Source organism: Colias eurytheme, chromosome 19 (genome assembly GCF_061535395.1).
Source record: "Colias eurytheme isolate Ceu_HAF_F1 chromosome 19, ilColEury1 Martin Lab GWU primary, whole genome shotgun sequence".
Lineage (NCBI taxonomy): Eukaryota > Metazoa > Arthropoda > Insecta > Lepidoptera > Pieridae > Colias > Colias eurytheme.
This window is the reverse complement of record NC_142998.1, coordinates 5,134,033-5,156,712: the sequence shown is the minus strand read 5'-3', so window position 1 is coordinate 5,156,712 and position 22,680 is coordinate 5,134,033. Positions and strand designations below refer to the sequence as shown.

At 30.8% G+C, this 22,680-nt stretch overlaps 1 protein-coding gene across 1 annotated transcript; it reads left to right on the top strand.

Annotated features, from left to right (window-relative positions):
* Positions 1-5,072: 5,072 nt before the first annotated feature.
* On the top strand, positions 5,073-9,491 carry LOC149900147 (uncharacterized). Its single transcript, XM_090113209.1, has 6 exons — positions 5,073-5,526; positions 5,705-6,011; positions 7,319-7,415; positions 7,835-7,945; positions 8,562-8,738; positions 9,438-9,491. The coding sequence occupies exons 1-6, from the start codon at positions 5,073-5,075 to the stop codon at positions 9,489-9,491; spliced, it is 1,200 nt and encodes a 399-aa protein (XP_089969335.1).
* Positions 9,492-22,680: the final 13,189 nt, after the last annotated feature.

The following is a 22,680-nucleotide window of genomic DNA, read 5'->3' as shown; positions in this document are numbered from 1 at the left end:
AATGTTACCATAAAATATCGCTAATTAATTAAATTTAAAAACCATATCATTGAGGATTTTCGTATCTTAATGTAGTTATAATTTGGCGCTGAGCTCTTTAGGTGTCGGCTGAGCGCTTCCGAGAGAGCTATAAAAGAAGAAGGGACGTTAGCGAGTAATTGTTAAGGGTGTAGAATAATCGGTAAATAAACGCCATCAAATCAAAAATAATATTAACAGAAATATCATTTATGTAATAAAATAAGATGTCTCTGTTGTAAAATCTTTGCATTAATTTATATTTTCTACAATACAATAACGAAATCTAAACCACTAATTAATAATAAAGCAAAGAAATCAATTAACATATGGTGTTTGTTGAAATGTAATAACGTTTATTTTGTGTGGAGTCCCATATTTATACAACAATAACACTGAATAACGCTGTCGTTAAGTATTTGTTTACGTAATGGTTGAATTTGCATTTAGTAAATAAACTGAATTGCGGTAAATATTTTGTGCGCGAACTTAATTTCCTGTACGAAAATATTGGATATATTTTATGTTAAACCATAAACCATATCAAACATTCCGGCACAGGACCCTTTTGATGTAATTTTTTTCTTATTCGTCTCGTTTCTGTATGTAATCCTAACCTATCCGTAATATAATGGAGTACACTGCTTGTTATGGAAGGTTCTAGAAGTGAATAAGTTTAAACTTAATCCAAGTATAAGTCTCATTTTTTAACTGAGAAATGTGACGTCTCCTTCTTATATAGAAAGGCAGCGAGCATTCGAATCGCACAAACTTTAAACTAATTTAACTTTAAAATGGCTTTTCCCAGTTCTTCGAGGTGTTGACAAGCAAATGTCTTGAAGTTCCCTTTAAATTGAACTATACATTTTTTATTTCAAGTGTTAGTTGTGATTAATTGAATAAACATAATGTTGATTAAAATATATTTAGTACTACAAAATCATAAGTTTTCATTAAGTGTGAAAAGTTTATGTTTATTTATATTAATGCGTGATATGGATATCATATTTTAACTTTTACTTCTGGATAATAACTAGGAAATACCTTATACTAATATTATTATAACTCTTATACCTTACACTAATATCACAGTATTACCATCCTACAGTATGGCGACGAATGTACTTGTGCAGAGAAACGGAGGGGAACTGGCGGGGGGTCGGGCGACGCGGGCCGCTTAATGCAATCACGCTGAGTTTGCATTAACTATCGCGAAAGGACGACGCAGTCGTATTTTTTGTGTAATAATTTTATTATACATAGGTACTTACATATTCTATTACGACGCGCAAAAACTGTTCCGTTTACGGATGTAAATCTACATTGAAATCCCAGAAGGAAACAATATTTCAGAAAGATTGTATTAATTGTATCTGTTGAATTAAAATCAAAGCTATGTATATGTTGTCCTCATTATTTTCTAATCAGATTGTACATCCCAATGCGAATGCATTACTTAGTTAAATGGTATAATATACAATTAAGAACATCCAAAAATAAAGTGTCCACGTAAATAATATTTAGCAGTGCAATATCTGTAATTATATATTTATGAACAAATAATTACATCAGATTTAATAATCGCAATTATTTTGAATGTACATATGAATAAATGATTTCATCATAATATTAATAATCAAAATTGTTTTATTTCCTATTTGTTGCAACCCTAGCGTATTTTCGTGTGGCAGCGTAAGTACCTACGCTGGCGGCGGCATCGCGCGACATCAAAGGCGATTCCTTACTGTAGGAAATAATATTGTAATACTGTGCTAATATTATAAAGAGAAAAGATTTGAATTAAAGATTATATTTAACGATTTTCATTACGAGTTACAAATTCAATTACTAACTAAACTAAAACTAAAAACTTTACTTATAATTTTTCTCTTGTTTCTTTACATTTATATACTACTAGCGGTCCGCCCCAGCTTCGCCTGTGGTACATATTTCGCAATAAAAAGTGGCCTATGTCCTTTCTCGGGTATCAAAATATCTCTATACCAAATTTCATGCAAATTGGTTCAGTAGTTAAGGCGTGATTGAGTAACAGACAGACAGACAGAGTTACTTTCGCATTTATAATATTAGTATGGATATACTATGTAATGTAAAGGGTAAATAATAACACTCGACACGTCGACGATAGTTTTATCAACTTATTAATAATTCACAAATATGATTTATTTCATTAATTTAATTAAAGCGTTTATAATAATTATATGATAAAACACACTATGCCTAAAACATTCAACTAAATATAAACATAATTATTATTCAAGCAGTTAGAATAATTATACAGTTAGAATAATTTTAAAAGAATAATTTTAATTTTAATAATGGATTATGTTTATAAAGCAGAAAATCGATATACGGAAATAGCCTGTTTTTCTTTCAGGGCCCAAAACCTTTACTTGAAATCTTCAGTTACCTACATAAAGAAATGTTGTTTTGTTTAATTCATTATTTTGCAAGCGCTACGCCGCTACACGCTACGAAGTATCTACGAAGATTTGTTGCTACGACAATTATGGAAGAGTCTTTAAACAACATTAATTTGAAATTTATTTTAAAAGCGGTTCAAAAAAAGATTTCAAAAAACATTAAATAATTTAAAATTAACACAGTTCAGTAATAATTGCTTATACTATGTTAAAATAAAAGTTTTATAAAAGCTGTATAAAAATTCAGGTGAACGGTGGGGTTTGTCGAAAAACAATTCGAATACGAGTATACGTGATCCAAAGCTATATCCGCAGGGACTTTCACAGTGATATATTGTCGTAGGTATCGGTAAAAGGTGTTTGAACGTCTACCCAACTAACCTTTTCTAGCGAAGTGAATAAATCTCCCAATTGTTTGGAATTATCTCTCATTAGAGGTGTTGAATGTTGCAAAATGTTGTGTTCTGTGGAAAGTTCCGTTGTGATAATGGTAACGAAAAGATCAATGCCAGATTTAGTGTGGGAAGTGGCGTTTTTATTTTTAGGGCGGCCATTGACCAAACCTTGTTTTCCCTACATAGTATAAATTATAAAACAAAGTCGCTTTCTCTGTCCCTATGTCCCTATGTATGCTTAAATCTTAAAAACTACGCAACGGATTTTGATGTTTTTTTTAATAGACAGAGTGATTCAAGAGGAAGGTTTTAGTATATAATTTATTATGTTTTAGACAAAGCGGGCGAAGCGGGCGGAAAGCTAGTTATATATAAAATAGTAAAAATAGATAAATAATTTATGACCAATTTTGTCCAAATGTTGTTGTTATGCAATACTTTCTTCGGTTTTTCTTTGTTTTGCCTACCTGCGTGTAAGAACTGGGCGAGTAAATAATAAAAATATTTTACAATGTGTTACAATAACATTACATGAGATATAAACATATTTGTAGGATACTAAATAAATTTCAGCCATATATGACGTATAATAAGGCTTCATTAGGTATTCAAAATTTACGAGGACAAAACGACGTTAAGTAAGGAATCATACAGAATTGACATATTATCCGGACTGATAAGGAATGCATCCCTGGAGAGTGGTTTCGAATTATAATGCTAAGTATGAACCATGTATAAACATATTCTATGAATGTCTTTAGTGAATTAATTTTAGATAGACACATATTAAGTTAGCGCTAAATTTATAGCTAAGACGGGTATTAAATTGAACTCGCTTGTGAATGTGTTACCGTGATTTATGTAAAGCATGAATAGGCTGTTTAATCAAGATAGGGATTGGGATGTACATATAAGGATGTAAAAAATAAAACGTCTTGTTTATTTTTATAAGCAATAATTAATGGATAAAATAAGTTTTATGACTAACTATAATCAGTTGCAACATCGATTTTTATTACCTACCTGTTTTAACATTTCTAATACATACATATATATATTGTAAATAATTATTAAGATTAATACATATTGTATGTGGATTGTAGGTAGGTGTTATTGTACGGACTAGTATTTTTTTCTATTCACAATTAATTAAATACATTGTAATCCCGTCGAAGTTTTATATAAAATGGCACTATAATAGCGTTGTATCAGTTACCATTTAATTTTAAAACAGAGCGAGCAAGGATAGCTGTAATAAAGAAAATTAAAAAAATATCTTCGATAAAATCAAAGCAATTGGCAACCATACTTGTGAGCTCGCTAAGTATCTTAGAACTGGAATCCCTTGTCGATATTAAGCTCGATCGCTTTTGTGTTTTGAAAAAAGGAATAGACTGGAAATTAGTATAATATCAATAAATTGCTGTATTAGTGTGTGTGTGTGTGGGTGCTTATTCTTTTGAGTCTTTTTTAATTACATCGTCGATTAGAAATAACTCTATACAGATACAGTTATTTTTTAAGCCCAATATGATGAAGATGAGATAAGATCAAAAATAATAGTTTAGGTTAATTTATTCCAAACACCTTCTCGGTATACTAATTACTAATCGTTAAAATCATTGATTGAATTGTTAAAATAACCCATGTCATGTTGTGTTTGTAAAAAACGCCATTTAAATTTTATGTCATAATTAATTTCTAAATGCGTATTAGAATGGTATCACGCGTCCAAATTAAGTCTCTGTCCATCTTCTGCTTCATGTTATATTATCCCATGTCAAAATAAATTAAATGTAGGTATGACATTTTAATCAAGTGCCGCATAAATATTAAATATCTGTATGTAGTCAAAATGTCCTTGGCATTAATTAACTGCGTTGTTAATTAACCACAGACAACACATTCCTACACTTCTACTATAGTCACTTTTCCAATTATTACGTTATATGTTATTAAATATTAATGTTGAATCATTTATCACATACAAACTTTCGATTTATGCCAGCAATTAGATTTTGTTTAATACTCAGTTATCAAAATGACACTAGGTATTATTAAAACTTTTACAGTAATTAAGCTATTACATGCCTTTTTCTGACATATTTTCATAGTATTTTTCGTTACCTCTATGAATTGGCCGTATTAAAAGGACTATCGAATACAAAAAACAAGCCTGCGGCATTCATTCGATATAATCGGAAAAAATATTGAAATGTTTATTAACACGAAAATGTTGCTGCGAATTTTTTGCAAATACGTTTATTACTCGGGCTCTGGAAATTTCGATTATGAAGATACATTTAAAGAGTCGATATTCTACAAACTTTATACTGTGTTATCCTTTTCAGTATACGTAACAATGATTTTATTTGAAAATTTCGCTGCAATGTTCGGAAAATTTCCTGAAGTGGAAAAGAATTCAGCCGTCATGTTCTCGGCTATTCATAACATCATACTCGCTAAAATGTTCTTCTTGTTATATCACAAGAATTCTATAAGGAAATTGAACTATGAAATGGCAACCGTCATGGAGGATATTGAAGTGGAGCACATTATGGAAGAGCAATACAGGAAAGTAAAATTTGGAATTACATTTTACGCTGTGAGCGTCTATTTGTCGTTAGGCGCCTACGGCATTGAGAGCTTGAGGAAGGTAATAAGTGAAGGCAAGTGAATTTACATTTTTATCGTTCTACATATTTTATTCATGCGATTTAAATGAAATATTTACTGGACACAATGTTGGCTAATAAATTGAGTTATATTTTACAGAAAATAGGTACGTGAAGACGCCGTTTAATAAAAAAATTATGTAATTCTCGTAATCATAATTTTAACTTCTAGGAGCTCCGTTCTACACTGTTGTTACTTTTTTACCATTTTACGACGATAATTCAATTTTGGCAGCAATTATCCGTGCATTCTTTTATATAACCTGGTTGTATATGATGTTACCGATGATGGCGGCTGACTGTATGCCTATTATCCATCTCATAATGATGGCATACAAGTTTATTACACTTTGTCATCATTATGAAAACATCCGGGACGATTTTGATATAAACGTCAAAACCATGAATAAGCGAAGGGCAATTAACATTTTGAAATCTGGTTGTTTAGAGGGAATTTTAATGCACCAAAAATTATTACAGTAAGTATAATTTGTTAATGAAATTTTGATTACTTTTGAAAACTAAAAAAACTGGATATTTTCGTTCCATCCTATGCATTTCGTATGAATAACCCTAAATGTGATTTTTCAACGTGTAAGAATTGTCTATAGACATCACAATAATACAACTAGGATAATTATTAGTGATGCTAATTCAAAGTGGAGATTCATATTGAATACGGTTTGATATCTTGCTTAATCAATAATTGGTTCATTTCCATTGTTTTCAATGCACAGCTGACTTCAACGATGCCGTGATTATACCGCATTCAGCGTAATGAACATGATATTCCCGTTCCTTGTGGATATATTAATCTGTAGAGTTATTTTTTAAATACATGTATGTTTAACATAAATTCTATTCTATTTCAATACACTTTCGAATAAGTTATAACTTGTCTAAATGTAACTAAGTCACTTTAACGAATCGTCCTTATTCCCTCTTGTATGTAACCTATTCATTAATATTATATCCAAACATATTACTATAATAAATAATGAAAAAAAGAACCACTTTTCATAATAATAAATCCTTTTTTCATGTGTCAAGTAGACGATACATAATTCGAGTCAAGTACGCTTAACTTATTTAAGTCTATAGAAATTATATTCATACTTTTCATATGATAATTTACGTTGACGAATGAGTCTGAGTCATTAAGAAATTTCTAATCTCCCTTTGTAGAACATAAATTGTCGTATACACGTGTATGGGCTCTATAAAAGGAAAGCACATTTTTGATATAATTATATCAAAAATTCTCGGAAATAAGTTTAACCCGAACAAATAAATATTATTGGTTCGTAAATACACTTATAAAGCATTAAAACTCTCTGTCCTGATACTTCATAATAGGGAATTTTATTTTTCTTCCTGCTCTCGAAACGTTGCACGCGATTTATCCTCTTCGTCGTCTTTATCATAGCTTATTGCATTTCTTTCTCATTATTGTGCCGTTTTATTGAAAGCCATTACTATTGCTGATACTTGCTATGTAATATCGATTGTTGTGGAAGTTGAAAATTATTGTTAGCCATTGCTATTTTTATTCAAATCTTTTATTCTTTTTCTGCCTTTGTAGTTATATTTTTACCTTTTCTTTGCTCATTTCACATGTACATTTACTTCAATTAAAGATACAAATAAAACGAAATTGTGTTTTTCATCCGTCCCTAATTGACACAGCGTCAAAAGTAAAGTAAAAATCTACCGTCTAGCTCTGTACAAAATCTGATCCACTTGACACATATTGCGTGGGATTAACGTGTTCGTTCCTTCTGTACAGCCTAGCTGAAGAAATACACCGTGTATTCGGTATTATAATGTCATTGCAAGTTTGTGAAAGTTCAGCGGTAGCAGTTTTACTTTTGCTTCGTTTAGCGGTAAGTAGAAAGAGTTGCAAAGTTTCAAGTTTCTTTAATGGCGGCACTGATTGCGTGCGCTCAGACCACTATATTAACCTGACTTATCTAGGCTGCCATGTTCGCGCCACTAATGCTATCGTTGAAAATTATTTCTTGGTGCTTTCTTCACTTTTAATTAAATCTCGAAACATTTATTATTGCACACCGCCAGATCATCTATGTATCTTGATAGCTATTACAAATAATAAATACGTAATATTCAAGAATGTTGTATAACAAGTAGGTCGAATTAATGTTACATTCATATTCCAGAGACTTTACATAATTACATAGGCAATATACATGTTCATTATATATATATAGTAGGTAACTAAAATAAGTAACCTAACCTTTATCTAAAAATAATCTTCATATTTTATAAAAGATGTTATTTTCAGTTATCCCCTCACTTGGATTTAACAAACGCGTTTATGACATACACGTTCGTGGGCTCGCTATTCTTTTTATTGGCTTTGAACCTTTGGAACGCCGGTGAAATTACATATCAGGTAACTTCAACAGCAAAACTATAAATAAATCTGGTATTCTTTTTTTATGATTTCCGTTGTTATTTCTAAAAAAGTATCATGTAGATGGTATAAAACTTATGTTCCTACACATTCGTTTTGATACGTAATAAATATATTCAAATTTACTGTATGTAAATTAAAATTTTGTGTCGGAAATAATTAAATTTTAGAGAAACCTTAGTCATTAATTAATTTTCTTATCAACGTTCATTTAGTAAAAGCCGCGCGATATTGTAATTGTTTGCAATTACTGTCATAATGCCACTAGAAATGAACGAACATAAACAAATAATTATTATTATTGAAACACATTTGGTTATTACTGTTATTACGAAATATCGATTTTAGTTTGTCACGTAAACGCGGTATATCAAATGTCATGAAACTATTAACGTCTTAGTTATAACTTTGTGAGAAAACGGAAGATAAACGAGTACCTTAAGTAGATGATCATCTTTCAATTGATTTTAATTTATTGTTTAATAAATAAAAGTGGAAATGGCTCTTTAAATATACTTATTGTTGCATAGATGCTATCACTGACGGCTAATTATTTAATTGGAATAAAAAAGCTAATAGTATATAATAATTGCAGGCATCATTACTTTCAAATGCGATGTTTTATTGTGGGTGGCATTGTTGTGAAATGGAGAAAGAAGCCCATAAGGATAATATAAGACAACTTGTTTTGATTGGGTGTGCACAAGCGCAGAAACCTCTTATATTAAAAGCTTTTGGTGTTCAAGATTTATCCTATGCTACGTTTGTATCAGTGAGTACCTATTTACTGTGAAAGAATTAGTTTATATTGTAAAATTCCTTTTCATAATTAATTTATAAAAATACTAATATTTAATAATTTATATTAGTACCTACCTACCGAATGAAGCTAGTTTAGTTATACTTATTAGCTATATATCTATTCTATATATATACCTATACATATAAAAATGATACCCGTTTTCCTCGGTCACGGCATCACGCGTGAACGGGTGGACCGATTTCGATATTTCTTTTTTTATTATATTCCTTGAAGTACGAGGATGGGTCTTATGTAGAGAAAACGTAAATATGTACCACAGACGAAGCCGGGGCGGACCGCTAGTATATAATAAAATGTTTAAAATTTTCTTGTAAGTTAGTATCTTAATATTTTGCTATATTATTTAAATAGCCGTTAGTTTACACATTTTTTTTTATAATTTTCAAATAACATTGCAAGTAAAATGAATTTTTAAATAAGCAAAAGAATCATCTAAAAATTCGTTCGTGTTTTATTTAGTTTGGTTAAAATTTAAACAGGCGTAGTGTGGAGAAAAGCTCTACATAAAACATATTAGAATTTTTAACTCAAAAGTTTTATTTCACTTAAATTTAACCACGAGTATATCTTTATCTTCGTATATAAAATAAAAAGTAAAAAGAAAAAGAAGAAATGCTTCGACTTGGAAATAACTTTGTTTCTTTGCAGGTGGCAAGGATGACATATTCAATTTTCGCCGTATTTTATCAAAGGAGGGATTAGAGAAAGAAGCCATATTTTACGTATAGTTTGTGAATGAAGATAAAACAGGATAAAAAATAGATATTTTCGTTCGTGTTTTTACGTTCCTTTTTATCGAACTATATTATAAATAAAAACCAGCCAAGTGCGAGTTGGACTCGCGCACGAAGGGTTCCGTACTATCCATTTATATTAAAAATCACGTTTATTGTATTAGGCCTTAATATTTTATTATTATTTTTTTTATTTTTAATACATATTTGTTGTAGCGGCAACGGAAATACATCATTTGTGAAAATTTCAGCTTTTACTAGCTATCACGGTTTATACACAGCCTGGAGACAGACAGACAGACAACGAAGTCTCAGTAATAGTCAAATAATAGGTTCCCGTCCTTTAGTACGGAACCCTAAAAATAAACTAAATGCAAATTGGAATAAAAGGATCGAGTGTCGTGGGTTGTATTGCTGCTTATCTTGTTTATCTCCATTGTAGGTATACCTTCTTGTAATATCTAGTTCCTACTCGTACTACGTAATTAGAAAATGTTTCCCGACTATTCTACCTACTTGTTTTATCATTATTGTTTTAAGTATTCTGATATGTTAGTAGATAGCACTTTATAATGCATGTTATCATTAATTCACTCATTTTATTTTCTATTATTGCGACGGTTGTTTAAGACCAATAAGTTTTAACCAAGTAATGATAATCGTTCCTTTGTGTTTATCGGACGTTTTACTTCTGTTTGTCAACGAAAAAAAAAATATTATCCAAACTCTTTATTATGTTCCACAACAAATTATTTCATTTAAAAACTGAAATAAATTACTTACAGACGCATTGATGTAAAAATGCGTAGCGCTTAGCTAGAAACTTTTCGGTTAATGGATCATTATTTTAAGAGGTTGTTCTCGAAAATAATGCTTTTATATTCATACTTATACGTTATACCATAATAGGTTTTAATGCATTAAAAAATGTGCTTCTATATCTACAATATAAATAATTTCTCGAGAATTTCACTACCACTCGGTTTCAATTTTCCTCAACATGTACCTCCCTATAAAGATCGATAATAATTTAATAACAATAATATTGTTTTGTCAGTCCCAAAACGTGCCTCAACATTCACCCCGTAAGCCTTTAAATTATAATCCAAAATATCAATATTATGTCAGGGTCAGTAACGACAACTCCATCATTGATGAATTGATCGAATTAAATGTCTGAGAAAGATAGCCATTAGCCCATAAATATATCACACTTCATACTAGATCAGTAAGCAAGGTGAACAATGAGAAATAAACTAGCATATATTCTTGTTTCTATCAGTTTCTCTTAGTTATTGGCCATTTATAAATACAATTAAAAGGATATTGTAATTCCTATAGAAAAAAAAATATGTTCACCATCACATGGTCCCGTAATATATGTATTGAATGCTAAGCATACTACCTACTGATATCTATTGCATTCTTCCCTACGCTTTTCTGCAATATCGCTACCAGCATATTAACTTTATAGAATTTCCATTTAAAAATCTGACATTCTGACATACAATACGTTTAAGAATTTCAGTGAAAAGCGTTGCATTGAAATTTAATATAAGAATAGTTATCTTACAATTTTGGAAAAACGCAGTTGGTATAAATTATAATCATTCATAAAATTTGATGTATAATTATAATATAAAGTATTTAAATAATTGATAAATCAAAAAAAGTTGTAACAACTTCTTCGTTGAAGTAAGAATTAAAAATTACTCATTCAATACAAGATAAATGAACTTGGAAAGGGAATTAAGATGCGAGATAAGTTTTACAGCAATTTGTTTCTCAGCTTCTTGCCTCCAATAAGTAGAACAAACAGGCAATCTTGTAAATCCCTCAAACTTCGCAAGCCCCTTCAGACCTTCCCGCAGCTCGCTATTCAGAACAAAATTGCCGAGAAGCTGAACCGAAAATGTTAATTGTAAACGATTCTATTTCTTATCCTTAAAAGTAGCTTTTATAGACTAAGATCAGGGTTGGTACATTTGTTATATATTTAGTCGCTTAATATCTTTATCAAAAAATTGTTTCCTTGAATATTATGTCATAACTCATAAAGAAACTACCGGATCTGGAATTGACATAAAAAATTACGTACCTAATTTAGTTCATAAGTTAATAAATGTTTATTTCTCCTTTGATAGATACAAGTATTCATATTGATTTTCGGGTGACTGAACATTATTCATAAATTTATATTATTTTTTAAATATGTGTGTGTAGTTTATCAATTTCTAACCAAGGATATGACGAGTTTAAGCGTATGAAAGCAAATACACCAGCCGGTAGTATGATTAACAACTGACAATAACTAACTTCTATCAATTCGCTCGAACCCGGAAGTTGCTATTATCTCAACAAACTTTGCTGTCCCAAATCCAAACAATTACAGAATCCAATCAATTCAAGATACAAATGCTCGTCATTGTCCTGAATTTGCTTTGATGTATTTTAATAGACGTATTTTATTTAACAATATCCGTTTTCTATAGATACTTCATATTAGTGGTGTTTTTTGTACATTCAGGTTATTTAAATATTGCAGAGTTTGCTTTTGATGTAAAAAATGTTTCAAACATGGATAATTTAAAATTTAATGCTTAAGCTATTGTAAGAAACGGTTTTAATACCGTCGTGTAAGATCCATATGTCGCTAGAAACAAACTATTGTATTGAAAATATTACATTATGCACCTTGAAAATTTTCATTTTAATCTCCCAATGTAGGTATACAACGATTCAAACTATCTATTTTACGTATTTATGTACATATTTTGTAGATTAAGTTTTAATTGAAGTAAAAACTGCCCTAGGAGTACAATAAAAGCAGTAAAGCACTCTCTTAAACGATATAATAATACGGTATATTATTCTTTCATTTCCTTCCTTAATTAACATCAAAAACATCTTCTTAAATCTAAATTATCTAGTAAACAGTCGCTGCCGCGTCTCAAAAGAAAATAAACAATGCGTACTGTTCAAACATTGTCATGTATACTTACAATTCGCTTGGAAAACAAGTCAGTCCCGAAAATACCTCAGTCTATAGACTATACTGGTATCTAACGTCACATTAGCACAGTTTATGGGCCGGGTTAACGAGGAATTCCTGAAGATCGTTAACCTTCCTATCATTGGAGATAAATTTCGACGTGACGCGTGGGAGTCCAACGCCAATTAAATGCCGTATTCAAATTATCTCCTTTTGTATAAATTTTCTGTTCAACTCATATTTCTTGTTGACCTTCGGTTTTTAGATTGATTGAAGTTAATAGCACTTTATAGGATGAATTTTCCAGTTTTTGAAGTTTCCTTGCCGCCTTTATTGTATTATTTTTTATTTTTATTTTAAAGTCCTGACGTATCAAATACTTTATATAAGATTGAATAACACTTGTATTTATTCAGTAAAAATAAAAACCACTTTGAAACTGTTAAACTATTGGTACGTATGATATAATACGTTGATCGAAATACTTTAATCTCGTAAATCCGTATTGACCTCCTGATGTTTGTTTACCTCGTACCTAGCAAATTGAAATATGAGTTGTAATTAATTTTTACTCGATAAACACTATTTATTGGCATCGAAATATCAGATAATGATTGCACCGGATTTATATAAATTGGTTTTGCGAATTGTTATGTTACGTATGAATTATTATTTTTGTGTACAGGGAAATTATGAAATTTGTGTAAGTACTTATATCGTTAACACATTATGGTTTAAAACCATTTTTAATTATTAGAACTTATTAGTATCTATCTGTAACAGTATCGTTAAATAGAATTTAAGGAAAATTTGATGAACATTAATAATGCAATTTCTATTTGTGCCTGATTGAAGTTACACGATGTATTATGTTATTTACGTTGTAATAAATTATGTTTGCACTTGTGCATTTTTTTCTACGGGATGAAGCATTATTAGATATATAGGTAGATGTTTATAGCTCACGTTTTCTACTCAAGCCTGACCGCCTATAAGAATAATTTAATTTTTCCTTCATACTTTCATACATTTATGTTACGAGGTAGAGAATACATTTCTATATAACTATTAAAATGTTGCTTAAAATAAATCCAAAATAGTTATAACTTATTTAGTTTTTAGTCCTGCTGTGGTATCGCATTGTAAAGGAAAGAAAATAAAGAGAATTTAACGTAGAAACATTTCCTTTATAAATGCACGTAGCGTAAAGCCAGTGCACTAAAATTACATCCTAATAACTATGGCGAGCTATCTAACAAACGACACGGTTATCTATTGCAAAACTTTAAAGCGAAATTATGTTACCGAATATTAAATTTCTGTTGTCTTTGGAAATTTATGGGTACCTTTTAGAAAGCTGATTATTACACACTCGCTAGAAGATGATTTATTACCTATTATGATGTAGCCCTTTCATACGTTTCATTAAAGTTTGAGTGTTGGAGGCTTTGTATGAGGAGGTAAAGCATACAGAGAAGGCATATAGATGAAAATGTGTACGACTTTGTACACTAGTGTTGAATTCGACGAATTAATTTTTCGGTACCCATCCAGAGTTAGATACTTCAAACGATGAATAAACGAACTGTTTTTTATAGACTATAATTGTTTTGATATGTTTCGATAAAACTACGAATATCACAAATAAGCAAATAGTGATCGTATTTTTTGTTGGATTAATACAAAACAATGTGTTTTAAAACAGTGAATTGAACAGTAAACAGTATATAAAAATATTGGTTCGTTCGTTTCTATTAATAGATATTCGAAGTATGTATTATTAATCGAACCTTAATATCATACGATACGATTTTATCACAATGTTCCTAGTACCTTTTTATGGATTTGTAGATTATTTAAAAGTGATACATATACGCTTCTAGAAAAATTTAACTTATTATTTAGGTACGTAGGTATGTGGTTGGTAGGTATATCTAATTATTATTAATCCCCATCCTACTAGTATAACTTCCATTAGTCCGCTTTGCTAATTAATGTATTTAATTTAAATAATGAATTCATTAGGTACTAACTTTGAAAATTAACTCTTTTTTGTAAAGGTAAAAAGGTTTAAATATAAATAATTTCTCAGTAAATTTCTTAAGTAAACAGTAGGTACTATCTAGATCGTATCTAAACATTCGTATTACTAATATAATTATTTAAAATATATCAGTTTAATAGGACTCGGTAACATCTGTTATTTCAAATAGATAGTTGAGATTATGATTTATGGATATTCTCTCTAGTTGCGATGCGTGGAGACTTCTCAGAAAGAGAGACGGTTACTAAGCTAATATTATTAGTATAATTATTGAACGTTAATAATTACATAGCGACTCCTTGATTATTACTACTCCGGAATATTAGTGATATCTGATTTTCAACTTTTCCATGTTATCATTGGTTATCTGCTCGGTATTTTTGTTTGATATACAAGTGGGTGTTACAATTTGATTCCTGATATATTCCAGCCGTCATACATAAAGTCTATATAATTTTACAAGCTCCCATTGTCGACAATACATGAATTATGTGTATAGGTAATGGGTATGATATGTATGACTTGAAATATTATTAGATGTGCCGAACCCCAAATAAATGGGAATAAGACAAAGAAGTAGAAATTTACAGGTAATGATATGTCACAACATATTATATAGGCTTTTATAATGAACAACAATACAGAGAAATACAAACGTAGGTATTAATCACGAGCACAAAATATACAGCATGTTATTTGAGACATTCACTTTACGTGCACTATTTCGTGTATCCAATAAAGTTGGTGATACAGTGTCGGTGATTGCAATACGGTACATAATCGGGCTATGGAGGGACGCTGAGGCAAATTTACCAACGACCTCTTGGCACACATCCAAGTCGTCAGTGAACCGGTGCGGCCCATGTAAAACAGCTTTACTAAAACTGGATGATTTTTTTTTATTCCTTTAATCTCTGGAGCAGTTTATGACGTCAAGGTTGGAGAGCATGTTACCTCGCTGGTTCGAGTACACACAGATATGGATGTGACTTTGTTCTTACGATGCTTATTTATATTTGATTCCTACACATTGTATTTTCAGAATTCTATTTTAATAACGTTTAACGAGGTCTGTGTCTATTCGTGTACCCTACACCGTTTTCAGGAAAATTTTATTTAAATTAAACAATTCGCAACATGTTTTAACACTGAAATCCAGTTTGAGGAAATATATAAACTGCATTGTCTCTACGTTGAGTTTAAGTCAGCGGATAATAATTTATGCAAAATATTTTATTCATGTCATGTTTTAAATCTTTTTGACAAGAGAACGAGTAATCAGAATATATTTCTGAAACAAAAAGAAAAATTAGCAACAATTGCATTAGCTGTATTTGTGGAATTACTTAGTCTGTGTTAGTACACACGGCAATTTACCCAAATAATGATCGAGTGATAGTTGACTAACGATCTGGCTAGCTTATAGCTGGATATCTTCATGTTGGGCTGATATATTGCCGGAAATTAAAGCCTTTGATGTGTCCGGTCAGGTACCCATCCGCTCATATTATAGTATCCTTCACAAGAATGGGAAGATTATTAAACTTCGTCTTATATTTTGGTTATTTAGATGAGACAAACCATGGGAGGCTAATTAATTAATTGAAACTATTAAAACATAGATTTTGAGTCTTGAGTGACATTATTTTTAATTCTGTAGGTAATCATTCTAATGTATATTCGTTTTATAAACTTGGTAATTAACTATGGTATGAATTAGTTTATAAATACAAAAGCTAAATGAAAACCAAACAGAATAAAATTGAATGTGTACAACTTTTAGCCTAATAAGTTTGCGGCCGCTGTGGCGGGTTCCAGCCAGGCTCTCTATTTGATTGTCGGATTGACATATTTTGATTGCTGAATATGAATTCAAAATCCGATATCAATTGTATTTTTCCTACACGTGTTCTTTCTATCCTGTTATCTGAGACGAGACGGATTAAATTGATTGATTTATTTTACTTTATCTGTATGAATTTCTATAGTAGGATTATTTCTAGTTAAGGAATTAAAGTTTTTTTTATAGATATGTGAGACTATTGAGTTTTGTATGTCATTAGATTATGTTTACTTATATATCTATATTATAGCTACAGAATACAATCTTCCAAGGTTATTCGAAATGCACGGTGCTTATTAACAGTTCCCTGCATGGAGCACGTGACACATTGCTCGTTGTTTCATTATCTGGAGTTAACAAAATAACTAAACCAACCCATTACGCTGTGATGAAGTCGTCTCCATATAGGGAGTGGTTTCCGTATATATTCACGGTATTGGATTCCGGCCAACTAACATTACTTATCCGGACAAATTCCCGGTTAAGTATGACTTGGCTAGCACCTGTCGCTAAATTAGCTTTACGTAACCATTACACGAAAACCTCCAGCTAATTTGCGGATAACTGAGATGAAGATTGTAAATGCAATTACATTATGTTTTTGTGAGAGTGTAATACAGATGTAACAAGTACTTGATGATGTTTTGCTTGCTAATTTACGCAGGTGAAAGTTGCTCCTAGGTATGTGGCAGAAAGAAAGTAATTTATTATTTCAAATTACTTATTTCAGAAACTAAAGTATCCGTAAGTGCTCTAAACAACAAACAAGTCTTTAAACTGTAATCTCTTAGATAGAACGTTATGTCAACCTTATTTTGCTGATATAATTTTGCCGAAAAGAAGTGTTAAACTGTGAACATAACGCAATCATTATCATTAAACTTGAACGTTAATCTTATTCGATATTACTGATTTTAACCGCATAGTCACCACGGCACCAACTCTCCTAGTTGATCGAATGTGCCACGCACAATAATTGTCCCATTAACCTTTGGCTGTTCGGGTTTAATATCAACCGGCCGATAATGCAACTGAATTATTAATATCCCAATTTAAATACGTCATTTAGTTAGTGGTTGGCGATGAAAGAAATGATCCCCATTCGAAAAATGGATTTATTGTCCGTCACTCGGTGTCAACTCAACACTTTTATATTATGTCTGGAAAGACTATTTCAATATTTGGTCTAATACATTTTGTATATTTTTGTGTTATTAATTATACTGAGACTATTAATTTTTATTAAGTACTCAGCTATATTTTATGTAGGTACTACTTGAAAACAGATATAATCCCTACTTATATTAGAAATGTGAAAGACTCTGTCTGTCTCTTCTTTACGCCTTTACAACTGAAGCGATTTGGATGAAATTTGATATAAAGATAGTGTGAAATCTGAGAAAGGACATGTTATAGGTTTTGTCTCGGACATCCCACGGAAACGGGAACTATGCATGTTTTCCTACTATTAACGAATAGGTAATTAGGCCGCGGGCGCGGGCGCAATGCTAGTATAATAAAACATTAATGCAACAAGTTGATTTTCTCAAAAATTGCACTTGCAGACTATTACAATGTATTATTAGGTATTATATGTACTACTTATTGTATTAGATATATTAGGTGTGGAACAACGAATGTTATGCAGGTTTAATATATAAATTTTTCAGGGAAGTAACCTTTAGAACAACTGAATTAATTTTGAAATCTTTCATTCGCAGATAGCTTTATAATAATATTTGAGTGACTTGAGTATATCTTTTAATAGTTTGAATCGAATTATATAGAAATGATTTCGACACCAATAATATTTACATTTAACGATCCAGAAGCATTTCTACATGAGTGTTATTAAAACTATGATTTAGTACTCTTATTGCAATTCTATTGAAATATTGGTATTTGGTAGGTCCATGAAATGCATAAATGGCGACACTTCTGCATCGGCAGGAGCGGCAATAAATCGAAAATGCATTGGTATTTAAGTATCGTTGGAAATGTTAACTTTGAATGGGTATTCAAAATCCTACAATCGAATTATTATGGAATGCCTTATTAATTTGATTTTCCCCTTTCATTTGAATTATTGCGGCCGTGATTGTAAATTGGACAAGAATTCATTATTACGAAGTAACATTGTTTTCTATTATGTTTAAGGACAAATTTATGCAACGCTTTTACTTCTGTTACGAGTTTAATTTTGGACGATGAGGTCTTATTTGTCTTTTTTTATGATTAAAAGAATAAGAGCCATTAGTCTAATTAAAACGTTCGAAACTTTCATTTCGACGTCATATATAAAAAAAACATTAAGGAGAAAATACGAAAATAGAATTATAATTTTCATTTTATCGTTGACTATTGAGATTTTTGCAAAAAAAAAAATAAACACAAACAAAATTTACTTTATTAAAACATGTAACTAGGTAACACTTAAAAACGTGCTATAAATGTTTGTTAAAAGATAATGCACAATATTCACAAGAACGATGAATCAAGTGGAAAAACAGTGTATCAGTACTTGGGGGTGTAATTATGTTGTGTTTTAATAAATAAATACACAGGAATAGCTGGTAGTTTACAGTCTACCGGAACAGCCTAAGGCTGGCGGTTGGCCAGACATAATGGCCCCACTTGGTTGTGTACGATTATTTCAAAGAGATAAATTTTACGCTACTTCTGCGTGTAAGCGAAGAGTTACTGTGCAATATGGTCTTGGAATATTTAAAACCTCAAGAACAATCGTTGCTTAGGGGACGAAGAAATAATGTTAATGACCCTCCGAATGATATACAGTAAAGTAAATTAAGGTTCTAGAAAAATGAAAATAAATAAATGCACCCAAACTCTACAGTTCCTGTAGTTTAATTAATATTGATGAAAACTTTACTAAAGCCACGTGCATTGTTAAATAGCATCCTAATTTGTACATTATTTATTTATTTATTTACTCTTTATTGTACAAGAGTCTTATAAAATAAAAGTACAACAAAACCATTCAAAATGTACAAATGGCGGCCTTATGGCTCAAAGCTATCTCTGCCAGGCAACCTTCAGGCAAAGGACAAATCAAAACTTTAGGTAGCCAATTAGTAATTTTGCATTTGACAAAAAAAAAAACATTATGTTCAATAGAAAATCCTCAGGGCAATTTGTAACATTCTCAACCTTACTGCTAGGAGTTACCATAACAACATCGTTATGCTTCCATAGAAAATATTGTTACAACCTCAGTATCATATAACGTGTTGCTTATAGAGTGACGCTGGAGAAGCGTATAATCCACTCTAGCAGGATCTTCGCAGTGCAATTTCATTAGTCTACGACGACCTCTATATCCGAGCGCCAAGCGTGAAACTCATTCATTAATACCTACGGAGTTATAAGTATGTGACTCGGCAGCCATCGCTAGTTGTATCAGCTTACAAGTTCAATTCTATGTCGAAATGAACACGTACCCTTTAACGAGTGTAATTTGAGTGCCTGATGATATAATTGGATTGACTTTTTTACAAGTTCTTACATTTTCTTTTATCAAAAAGGTAATTCTCATTAACCTATTGTTTGAACGCCCATATTTCAGGAACTACGCGTCCGATTTGAAGAATTATTTCAGTGTTAGATAGCCCATTTAATGTGGAAGGTTATATACCTATTATCACGCTAAAAAGAATAGGAGCCGAGCAATGCGGGTACAACATGGGTTGTAGTCTTGTACCCGCATTGTCGCGGGACATAACTAATCAGAAATATAATTCTTAGACTTGAATCGAACAGTCAAATAGATTATTATTACTCAGGAAATCCGACTCAAATGTAATATTGATATATAATATGTCATATTACATTAAATTCTTACTTCTTGGAATCACTAAAGGAAACAAATAAAAGTAATATTTAGATATGTGATGCGTTCAAACATTCGTGGTAACAAACGTCGATAGGGATTTTTATTTTTTTTTCTTGTGGGCTACGCGAAAATTAAAATAGGAAATGTTATGAGTACCTTAAATAAAGATAGCTATGATTTTGTTTATCACATTATTAATGAATAACTGTAATAATATGACTTGTCTACGACCTATCTGACTTATTACAAACGTGTAAAAATCATTCTGTTTGCACGAATAAATACTTTATATGAAAAGTTAACACTGTTCTTTGCCAGCAGTTCTTCTGAATACCTACTCTTCTAAGCTACTCTTGTATTGTTTCATTATTGTTGTATTTGATAATTCTAGCACACATCGTGCAGCCGATAGACATTGTAATAAAACTTTTTCGGAGCACTGTCAATGTGGCAAATTACTTTGCTGCTCTCCGTTCATTGTGGCAAAGTTGTGCGGTCTAACTTCGGGACTTGTTAAATATCTCGAGTTTCCTCAATTTATTATAATTAACCGTAATGGCGAAATGCAACGTCCTTTTCTTTTTAGCCAAGCATTAATTTAGTGTGTACTAACTTTTAATTTTTATTAAATTTAAGGACAAGGCAAGAATTTTATACTAACCTACCTATAGATTGCGAAATCTAGTTCCTATTCCGACATTTTGGCAAAATGGTAGACTTGGCACTGAATATTTTATATTGAATAATATGACAAAGGAAAATAAAAAAAAAATCAGGAAGCTAAAGTATTTCACTAAAATAAAGGGTATCCAAATCAGAGTTAGCTATTTTTGCTGTGCTAATTTCAATTGAAGAGAAACCTAAATTGAGATGACTATAATAAATAATTGTACCCTGATTAAATAGACCTCAATTAAAATAGAAAGGAGAATTTAAAACTATCGTATAATTTAAACGACGTGGAATATAACGGTACACTTGCAACTTTACTGTTTAATTTACTTAAAGTAGCTTCAAGTTTGATGCTAAGTTAATTAAAAATCTGTCTTCTTATTGCTTAATTAAAGAAAAAGTTTCGGTAATTATTAGCAACACGCTAAACTGCGGGTATATCGCCACTTAATAACACAGCGAAGTATTCGTTTAAGAATCGGTTGAAGCCTTAGGTTGATTTGCGGTTAGCTGGGGAAACAGTAAACCTTTAAAATATTAAACTTCATCGAATTGCTATTAGTTTAATAAAAATATTTTTAAAGCAACTGTTTTTTACATAGATATGTTGTATAAGTTCTCTTATGCACACATAATATTCACACATATATTTTTCCTGTTCACTTTCCTATAAAGTTTTAATATATCCCTGACTTAACAAGCGATGGAATTCTAATAAAAAGCTGAAAGAATATATTGGAAGTTCCAACGTCCATACGATGCGCCCACGTTATACTGAATTTGCATGTAAATGTAATCAATTGGGTTTCCTTTCATCGTTGAAATGTTACATGATTTCCCTATATTTGACTTACCTATATCTTATCTATAGTTAGATTGTTGCTCAAAATTAGATTTACAGAGGTATATTGAGAGATTTAGCTAGATTTTATATATATCTTCCGCGTCATGGTTTGTGTGTGTAATTGTGTATGTTAAAACATTATTTATGCTTACTACAAAGACTAAAGACTGATTATTAATAATAAAGTTTTTAACAAAGAAAATAACATAGTTACACAAAGTCCATGGGTATAATCAGTTGCGAATGGTTTTCTCCTTGCAAATTGTATGAAAAAGTAATCGACAAAAGCACAATAGAATCGAAAAACAATGGAGCTCTAAAAGAATAAGAGCAGCCATGTAGAACAGCCGAAGCGTGATTACTTGGAAATAAAAATAGCTATCTACATTATATAAGAAAACTATAATTATTACAAATAAATGAAAATGTAACTAACGTATTTATAAATATTGAGATAGAATGCCTATGTTTCTATCGATAAGTATGTGAGAAGTTTCAGCTCGAACTGGGTCACGGTTGCATCAGGGTAATCTTAACAAAGGATTTGTTACACCCCTATAAAGGTTTGTTATGGTTTGATAATATTATTAAAATATTTTGCCTTTGATGGTAATGTAGGCGGAGGCTGAGATTATAATCCAGGACTCTCTCTATTTAATTAGCAAGCCCATTTAAACCAGAACCAAACCCGCAAGTTATTTTTGTATATGGAAGGTAGACCTTCAATGATAAGAAATTTTTAACATGTTCACCTTTGAAAATTAAAATTAGTAGTAATAGATACTTTAGTAATAGATAGTTTTTTGTTTCTAATTTTCATATTTTTCATTTTGGACTCACAACAAATATCTGTATGCGATATATCACAAACACATATCTGTTTCGTTTAAATTATGCGTGTCCATAAAAAAA

What these genes read in the sequence shown, in the direction of transcription:
- LOC149900147 (XM_090113209.1), top strand. Translation starts at nt 5,073, where the DNA reads ATGTTTATTAACACGAAAATGTTGCTGCGAATTTTTTGCAAATACGTT. An exon ending in ATGCACCAAAAATTATTACA is followed by an intron (nt 6,012 to 7,318) that starts GTAAGTATAATT and finishes CCTTCTGTACAG; the next exon opens with CCTAGCTGAAGAAATACACC. An exon ending in CCTATGCTACGTTTGTATCA is followed by an intron (nt 8,739 to 9,437) that starts GTGAGTACCTAT and finishes GTTTCTTTGCAG; the next exon opens with GTGGCAAGGATGACATATTC.